General features: G+C 40.1%; 1 protein-coding gene across 3 annotated transcripts in view; it reads left to right on the plus strand.

Moving 5' to 3' along the window:
- The window catches only part of bcar1 (BCAR1 scaffold protein, Cas family member), a 28,152-nt gene that overhangs the window by 12,291 nt on the left and 5,681 nt on the right, over positions 1-10,180 (plus strand). For all 3 annotated transcript variants that reach the window (XM_086108780.1, XM_086108781.1, XM_086108782.1), the window contains exons 4-6: positions 2,011-2,394; positions 5,185-6,054; positions 6,562-6,648. In XM_086108780.1, the coding sequence (XP_085964906.1) occupies positions 2,011-2,394; positions 5,185-6,054; positions 6,562-6,648 (1,341 nt within the window). The remainder of the gene's footprint in view (positions 1-2,010; positions 2,395-5,184; positions 6,055-6,561; positions 6,649-10,180) is intronic.

The raw sequence follows: 10,180 nt of genomic DNA on the forward strand, positions 1-10,180 counted from the left end.
TTAATTAAACCCTCTTGGGTATGAAATCATCTTCCATTCGCCCATGTTAAATCTTCTGGAAAGAGCAAATCTGGAAACAGCTGCACTTTTTGTGAAAGCACGATACAAATAAATAGATTGTATCGTATGATGCTATCACGTGGTGGATGTTCACGATCTTGTGCTCCTCCGCCTTCTGTTTGAGTTTACCCTCCAGTTGCACAACATGATTTAGATTGTGAGGCGTGATTGACCAGTCCATCCACTTTACCCTCAGCTTTTTGAGCAAGGCAGGGGTCATCTTGAAGGTGTGTTTGGGGTCATCATAATGATTTAATCCTGCCATGTGGCTCAGTTTCCTGAAGTGAGGGGGATCATGCTCTGCTTCAGTGTATCACAGTACTTAGATTTTTGGCATGCATGGTTACCTCAGTGAACTGTGCTCCCAAGTGGTGGCAGGAATCGTGCAGCCTCAGACCATGACACTTCCACCACTATGCTTAACTGTAGGAAAGACACATTTGCTTTGTACTCCTCACATCTTTGCCATCTCACACCCTCGACACAATCTGAACAGGATAATTTCATCATAGTCTCATCAGACCACAGGAAATGCTTCCAGTAAACATTGTCCTTTGTATGCTTGTATCCCACCAAGCTGTTTGTGGGAATTCTTTTCAAAACGCTTCATCCCCAGACCAATTTGATGCAGTGTGTAGCACATCTCGGCACTGATAGGCTGACCCTCCACCCCTTCAATCTTTGCAGCAGTGCTGACAGCACTCATAATGTCTGTTTTCCAAAGACGACCACTGGATGAGCGATAAAACGTTGAGATGTGGACCGCACTCCTTTGGTGGACCACGGTGAAGATTGCTCTGGGTGGAAACTGTCCTGTTAAAACGCTTTGTGCTCTTGGTCACTGTGCTGCAGTTCAGTTCCAGGATCTTGGCCGAAGCCATCTTTATGAACTGCAACAGTTGTTGTTTTTGTTTTTTCAGATCCTCACCTCATTGACTTCTTCACCATAAGGTTTTTAAATTTAGCACACTTGCTCGGCAATTCACAAAAGACCTAGTAAAAATAATTAGTCTTATGACACCAAGGAAGGCATATTGAAAAATTGGACCAATTGTGAAATTTTTAATTTAAGGATATACTCATTTTTGTTGCCAGTGGTTAAGACGTTACGTGCTGTGTGTTATTTTTAGGTGATGGTAAATTTACACTGTTACACAAACTGCACACTGGGGAACACAATGTTTGTTGAGCAAGGTCTCGCAGCTATTTTTAACACATTTTTGGGTGCGTGATCCAAAACAGATTGCAGTTTCTCTCTGTCACGTCAAGTTTTGGAGCTTCAGGATCTCCATTTTCTTGAAAAATATGGAACAAATGTGGATGTATGTGTGATCCTCGTGAGGATAAGTGGATCAGATAATGGATTTGGATGGATTTGCTGATACTGTGCAATAAAGTTAATCTGTTTGAACATTAAATATCTTGTCTTCAGAGTGCATTCAATTAAGAATAGGTTTAACATGATTTCCAAATGATTGTATTCTGTTTTTATTCATGCTTCATATGACATCACAACTTCACGTGAACTGGGTTTGTTGCAAAGAGCAATTTCTTCAATGTTGTCACATGAAAACAAAAATGTGAGTAGTGCACTCTCACTTTTTTGTGAGATACTGCTGTACTAGGGTTAGGTGGTATTCACATTTTGACACCGTTTTGCCATCTCCTCATTACATTGGGTTGTACGGTAATACGTCACTCATTTTCAACTTATTTTGTTGCTTGCGCCGACCACTGCGAGACTCTCTAGTACAGTATAGGCTGGACTCGAAGCCCAAATCCACAACCAATGTTTGATATAAGTTATTGCATCAAAAGATTGCGCAACAACCTGTTTCGCTATCATTAATGTTGGAAAAGCAGAGATTGTTTTTCTGAACACCCATTAAAGTTAGGAATTTGACAATGATGTATTGAATGATTCTAAAAGATATTCTCTCATTTTTCCAGGTTTATGATTTCCCACCCACAGTCAGTAAAGAAGTTTCTGTCACTCAACTTATAAAAGAGGAGACCTATGATGTGCCCTCCCATTTGTCCAACAAGAAACCGCAAGCCTTCACTCTTCCCGGGCAGTACATGTATAGCAGTCCGAATGATGATCACAAACCAAATGTAATGCACGATGAAAATGTCTACGATGTGCCACCCCCTACACTCACCAAAAAACACAGAGGAAGAGATAAAGTTAACCAGCTGGCCGAGGAAATCTACAATTTTCCAGCTCGCGTGCACCATGGAGGGCAACCTGCCCTGGATGTTTATGACATCCCAAGAGAGCAAGAGGAGCGAGGAGAGAGCGAATGCACAAATATCTACGATGTCCCGCCACAGGTAAGAGATGCACAGACCTAGCCAGCAACTTTCTCTACCGCTTATCTGTTCAGGGTCGCTGGCGAACAGACATGAGCTTACTTAGGTTGAGGGCAGTGGCGGGCCGTGTATTTCAACCTTAGGCCTTCAGTGACGTCATATACGTACATTAACACAATATAGACTCGTCAAGCAGCACTTAATTTCAGCAGCATTTAAAAACATCAAGTATGCATTCACAATTAAAAGCAGGAAACTAAATTTACAGATATTGTCAAAAATAAAAAGATGATTTAAAAATACTAAATAAAATGCCACCCAAATTACACTGTGTGATCTTAAACAAGTCTTCCATTTTCTTAAAAGCTCACCGAGCGCCTTAAAATCCGGTGCGTCTTGTGTATGGTCATTACAGTAATACATTGACTCCAAGATGGCTCCTTCCTGGAGACATGCTTCCAATGTTATAACTTCCTGTTGGTTCAGTGAACTGTGTCGCTGCTTTAATAAATAGGGTTTTTGTTGCAGCTGCGAAAAAAGGAGCACTGCGGTGTTCACTTTTTAAAACAGTCTCAACAAAGACAGGTACATCTTTGTCTGTCTCCGTGCCTTCTTCCATTCGACTCGAGAGGCGTTCAAGACCGCCTCCAAAAAACGTAAAGTAACGATTACAGTACTTCAATGAAACTACAAAAATGGAAAATAATACATCAAAACTGAAAAGCAAGCGAGGATATCACAAAATAAATTCTATACCCCGCTCCCCCTTACAGAATTTATATTGTGATTTCATCATTTGTGAATACACAACAAAGGAATAAATAACTACAACTGACATCTGATCATACTGTTGGAGCTACAATCAAGGAAATGCCAATGCGTTTTTCAGAGGCGGTCATGAACACCTCTCGAGTTGACCGGAAGAAAAGAAGGCACGGAGACGGACAAAGATGCACCTGTATTTGTTGAAAAACGGACAGCTGTGGTTGTGGTTTTATTTTTTTTAAACACAGACTTTATTAATGGTTTTCACAGTCTCAATAAATACAGGTACTGTACGCACGTCTTTGTCCGTCTCCGTGCCTTCTCTTCCGTTCCACCCGAGAGGCGTTCATGGCCGCCTCTGAAAAACGTTAATTAATTATTACTTCAATGAAACCACGATGAAAATCAAGCGAGGAAATCACAAAATAAATTCTGACATAGAATTTATTTTGTGATTTCCTCGCTTGATTTTCTGTTTTGATGCATTATTGTCTATTTTCATAGTTTCATTTAATAGTTAATTTACGTTTTTCAGAGGCGGCGGTCATGAACGCCTCTCAAGTTGAACGGACGCCTCTCGAGTTGAATGGAAGGAGCGTAGCATCATCTAGTGGAGGCATTGTAGATTGCGCCTTATAATGCGAAGCGTCTAATGTATGAAATTTTTTTACAAAATAGCCATTCATTGAAGGGGCGCCTCATAATCCAGTGCGTCTTTTAGTGCGGAAAATACGGTATTTAAAATCAACTCCAAAATCTCATGTACGATTTTTAAATGTATTAATTGACAAAGATGAAAACAAAGGACATTTTTACCGTAATTCTAGTTAGTTTTATAAACGCAAGTTGTACTATCGTTTCAATTCATTGTTATTTTTTCCCCCAAAAGCATTTATTTTTATTTTGTTAACAAAAAGTTATTTTTTCTTTTCCATTTCGTTCACTATAATGACCTTGGTGCCCTCTCAATGTACAAGATCTGCCTGAGTTTAGAGTTGCAGAATTGACCCTCCTGAAGCATGGAGCACTCATTTTTTGTCGCGGGCCACATTGTCATTACAATGGCCTTGGATGGCCGTTATGAATTTTGGGAAACCATATAAATGTTGAATCCCCTCCACATATTACATACACAGCACACAATAAATTTATCAATAACTACTTTTAAAATCAGAAGTCAAGAATAATAACTGTTATTGTGGATTACATATGACAAAAAGAAGTTTTGGTTCAGACTTTATCAAGCATCATAGAACTTGACATGGTTGATTTGCTTTTGCGGGCCACATAAAATGATGTGGCAGGCCAGATCTGGCCCCCGGGCCTTGACTTTGACACTTAGGTTAGCACATTCCCCCAACTGTGTGGACAATAAAAATTAAAAAAAAAAAAAACATCGCAAAGTGCCTAAATATAGTGGAGGGCATTGCTTCAGTGAAGAGAGTGAACAGCAAATGAGAAATGATTAATTGATGTGCTAAGTGAATGTATTCCAGTTAATTCTGGTTTGGAATGCAGTCGGATTTTGTTCTTTTCTTGTGGCGGTCCCAAACCAGACTCTGATGGAGTCACTCATTTGATGGCTGCTGTGTAGAACTGTCTCAGCAGCTCCTGTGGCAGGCCCTGCTTCCTCAGCATCCTCAGGAAGTACATCCTCTGCTGGGCCTTGTTCAGGAAGGAGTTAATGTTGCCCTCCCACTTCATGTCCTGGGAGACTGTGGTTCTCAGGAACTTGAAGGTCTTGATGGTTGACGCAGGGCAGTTGGATCATTTGAAGGGCAGCTTTGGATGTTTTCTGAAGTCCACGATCATCTCTACCGTCCTGAGCGTGTTCAGCTCCAGATTGTGTTGGCTGCCTGGTATTTGGTACCGTCACGTTGAGTAAGGGCGCCCAGGGAAAACAACGGTTAGCAATTCAAATCATTTGGCCACCCTGGTCTACACATTCCTCATTCCGTTACAGTGATTACCGTGCTGAGCAGTATCTTGACTCCAGTCATTCAGTCTCTTTGTGTAAAGACACTGAAACCTGGTTATGAATTTCAGGTCGCCCGTGATGCCCAATTGCCAGGTGAGGAGCTGCACAGGGCATTCAAGCGGCTCTCGGCCTCCAGCACAGGGAGCACACTGAGCAACAACTCGGCTTCCTCCTTGGACATGCTCCCTGTCACCGACAATGAGCTGTTCTCATCATCTCTTGCCCCATTTAGTGGAAAACCCCTTCTGTTAGACCTGGACCCGGCCATGGAGCGCCTTTCCCGCCTTCAACAAGCCGTTGAGTTAAGTGTCTCCGTAATGATGTCATTCATCACGAGCAACTGGCGAAGCCCGGATAACTTGGAGGGGAATCTTCCAGCCATTCACCAGGCCACTGACCGGGTGTGTTTCACTCTCCGGGACTTTCTCGAATTTTCCCGGGGTGCCGTAACAAATGCGGGCCAGGCCACCGACCGCTCCCTGCAGACCAAATTGGGCCGACAGGTGGGCAAATTGGAGGAGGTCTTTCAGAGTTTAATTGCGCAGACTCAGAGTTTAGATGCCATTTCTTGGTTGCATACAGAACTCGCCAAACCTCAACCAGGTGGGGATGTCTTAGATCAGCTAGTAATGACAGTGCGTGGAATCCCAGATGACGCCAAACAGCTGGCTTCCTTTCTTCACGGCAATGCCTCATTGCTCTTCAAACGCAGTCACCAGCAACAGTTACCGCTTCCTCCATTGCCAGGAGGGATTAGCTCCCACGTGACAGGATCAGAAAGTGGGAGCTATCAAGCGGGAGAGCGAGTAAACATTCAGTCGCGACCTTTACCCTCGCCCCCGAAGTTTGCTGCTGCAGAGGAAGAGGGGGGTGTTGACAGACCCTATGAGACCACCGAGGAAGGATGGATGGAGGATTATGACTATGTGCATCTCCAGGTACAGACATGATCATTGTATTACATACAGTTTGACACGTGGACAAATACAGGTCGAGATGTGTGAACTTACTGCTAGTAATTGGAGATTTATCTGCATTTTAATAAGCTTACAATGATCATAATGCCTTGACATTTAACATACAGAATTTAAGGCACGGCAGCTTTATTTATGGAGTGCATTTCATACACAAGATAACTCAATGTGCTTCTTTCAAAAAATACATCATTTTAAAGCATTTCTTAACAGACATGCAAGATGAAAGTCAAGAAATAACAAGTAAAATGACTAAAATAATGTTCAGTGAAAGGAGAAGATTTTGGAGGAAAAAAAAAACTTTTACAAACATTAACCCATGTGAAACTATGACGATACGCCTCACACTTCTAATTCATTAACATTTATATTGTCACACATATTAAATCAACCATTAATGTAACATTGAACATTCAACACTCAACCGTTTGACCACTAAAATAAGGAGGGGTCTTTGTGTTATTTTGTCAGGGTAAGGAAGAGTTTGAGAAGAGCCAAAGACAACTGATGGAGAAAGGCAGCATCATCAAAAACAAGACACAGTTGGAGCAGCAACAGGTGCGTGTGTGTGAGAGACCTCTTTGAAATGGCCAAATATCCACACATCTTTTTATTTTTGTTAACGGCTGTGTCAAGAAAATAACATTGTCCCCCATTGCAGTTGAACAACTGAATGGGGTCGTTCCATGCCAAATCAACCAAGCAGGTTTTGATTTTCATGAAACCTTCTCTAATTGTTGATGGTGATGGCACAACACGAAATCTTAAATTTGGGGTCAATCAGAACAGGAGTTGGGGAGCTACACCCCGCCAAATTCAGACATTTTCAGCAAAAACAGGGATTCCTTTGCTTAAATCCAAAAATTAAACTCAAGTCAGAAACAAAATAACAAAATAAAGGCAACACAGGTATAGGGAAAAAAAAGCCAAGTACCGTATTTTCCGCACTAAAAGGCGCACTGGATTATGAGGCGCACCTTCAACGAATGGCCTATTTTGTATTTTTTTTTTCATATATTGGACGCACTGCACTATAAGACACAATCTACAATGCATCCACTAGATGGCGCTACGATCAAGGAAATACCAACAGAACTGTACCAACGCCACTCGAGTGAACCGCGCCTCAGCAGTCCATAGTCCGCTGCTCTCTGCTGTGCGCGCATGAGCGCGAGCACGTACGCACGCGGTTCAACCAATCATCTCCCACGCAACCCACGTCACAGATCAAAGAAGCTTTGAACAAACGAAACAGCGAAGATAGCTGTTGAGTGGTGTTGCTAAAGAGATTCTTGGTCTCTTTATAACCACACTGGCTAAACCCTGGTGGGACGAAAGAAGACGTTGACAGGACAGCGGTTGTTGGTAGAAAAAAATATACCTGTATATATTTGGACAGAGAGAGGAAAAAGGAGAGAAACATATAAAATGACTGGAGAGCATGTCCGTCTGACCTCGAGCGTGGTGTCGTCTCAACTCCTCTAGCTTAGCTGTTCGTCGTGGCTAAACTAGCAGAGCTGTTCAAAGAGATCAAAGCTCTTTGATGTGTAATGTTCTTTGCGTCAGCGCTGATTGGTTGAACTTGTGTGCGTGCTCGCGTCGCTACATTGCTACAGAACGATCACATGTCAGTAAAACTTATTTAATAAATAAGTGAGCTTTTAAGTAAATGGAAGGCTTTTAGGTGCGCCTTTTAGTGTGGAAAATACGGTACATGTTTCAGAGCATCAGATCATATTTAAATATCCCTCACAAGATATCCTGTGTGGTGAAGTGCATCTTCTAAAGATTATAATACTAAACAAGGAGGGATCCAAACATATGTGAAAAAGTAATTTCCCTCTAACCTGACTGACTGGTTGTGCCACCCTTGCCAGCAATCATTAAAATCAAGTGTTTGCAAACGGTGATGGCGGCAGAATTCTGTGCCCCGTTAATCACAGCAAGCCATCCAGGCCCTGAAAGAGCAAAGCAGAACCAGAGCATTACACTGCTCCCAACGAGTTTGACTGATGTCATTTTTTAAAATTTTAACCGAATGCTCAAAAGTTCAACTTTTTCTTGTCATCAGGACACAGAATATTTCTCTAAAGGTTTTGGTGTTCATCAAAGATGTTTCTTGGCAAATGTAAGATGAGCCTTTGCGTTTGTTTTAATTTCTTCTCCACAAAGGGTAAAAGGTTTGTTCCCTCCCAACACACCCATGCCATCCATTTAGAAAGTTCACTTTTGTGAAATATTAAAGTTTGTTTGTTTGTTTGTTTGTTTGTTTATTGAACATAAAACATATATACAGTAATAATTTGACAGAAAATAAGGTAGATAAAAAAAGTAAAAAGAAAGAAATCAATCTTCATTCAACACAGTTATTATGTTCAAGGGAGTAGGAAGAAGTAAAAAACTTATCTAGTCCTACCCTGTTATGTGATTGTATCTAATAAATCATTTTTATATCAATCAGAAAAGTAAGAAGAAAGAAGTCTCCATTAAGGCTCATACTTTACCCTTAACCGTGATATTTTTACAACTTTTGGTTTGTATCGGGATTATATACTTCCACACCCTGACACTCTTGTGTCAATTTTCTCTTAAATTCATAATGGATATTTATATACCTTTCTCTATTTATCAACTTAGTTCTGATTTATCATTATATTTAATGTTTTGAATTTATCATTTTAACTCTGATTGATGTAGGTTGTTTGTACTATTTTTTTGAATTTGTTTTTGAACTCAGCAAGCGATTTACTCATTTTCAGGTCCGTTTCGAGATTATTCCACAGATTAACACCTTTGATAGATACACTTCTTTGCTTGATGTTTGTTCTTGTTTTGAGTTTTTTGAATAAGTTGGTACCTCTTAAATCATAGCTGCTTTCTCGAATTTCGAAAAACTTCTGAATGTTTTGGCAGAGCAGGTTATTGTGTGCTTTGTACATTAATTGGGCGATTTTAAAGTCAACCAGGTCATAAAATTTCATCGTATTTAATTTGATAAATAGTGGATTTGTGGGTTCCGTATATTTTGATCTATTAATAATTCGAATTGCTTTTTTTTGTAGGTTGAGAATAGGGAGTGTGTTTGTTTTGCAGGCATTTCCCCATATTTCCACACAGTAGGTCATATATGGTAATAATAATGAAGTGTACAATGTGTACAAAGATCTCTTATTTAGCACTTCCTTGGTTTTGTAGAGGATCCCTACGGTTTTGGCTATTTTTCTTTTTACGTTATCGATATGTGGCTTCCAACATAGTTTTGAGTCTATTACTAATCCGAGAAACTTGGTTTCATACGCTCTTTCTATCTCAATTGAGTTTACCATAATTTTAGCTTGGTGTTTGATTGGTCTTGTGCCAAAAACAATTAACTTCGATTTTTTCAGGTTAAGTGACAATTTATTTCTGTCGAACCAGTTTTTTAATTTGTTTAATTCGTTTTCTACGGTTGTCAGGAGCTGTTTCAGATTTATTCCAGAACAGTAGAAAGTTGTATCATCAGCAAATAGGACACATTTAAATTGTTTTGAGACCTTGCAGATATCATTTATATATAAGATGAATAGTTTTGGACCAAGCACTGACCCCTGAGGAACTCCGTGAGTGATTTTTAGTTGATTAGTTTTTTTATTGTTGAGTTGCACGTACTGATATCTGTTTTCTAAATAACTTTTTATCCATTTATAAGCTACACCTCTAATGCCATATCTTTCTAGTTTTTTCAATAATATACTGTGATCTATTGTGTCAAAAGCTTTTTTTAGATCTAGGAAAACCCCAACAGTAAATTCTTTGTTGTCTATATTAGTGGCTATTGCTTCCACAAACTCCATAACTGCCATTGAGGTGGTCCGCTTTTCCCTGAAGCCATATTGATTCTCACTTAACAGCGCATGCTTTTGTATAAAGCTATCAAGTCTGCGAGAAAATAGTTTTTCTAATAATTTTGAAAATTGTGGTAGTAGTGATATTGGTCTATAATTTGTAAACCGATGTCTTTCTCCACTTTTATAGATTGGAATAACTTTAGCAATTTTCATTTTTGATGGAAAGATACCAGCTTTGAATGACAGGTTGCATATGTGCGTGA

This window comes from Hippocampus guttulatus, chromosome 4 (assembly GCF_054856545.1).
Source record: "Hippocampus guttulatus isolate MCC_2025c chromosome 4, RoL_Hgut_1.0, whole genome shotgun sequence".
Classification (NCBI taxonomy): Eukaryota; Metazoa; Chordata; class Actinopteri; order Syngnathiformes; family Syngnathidae; genus Hippocampus; species Hippocampus guttulatus.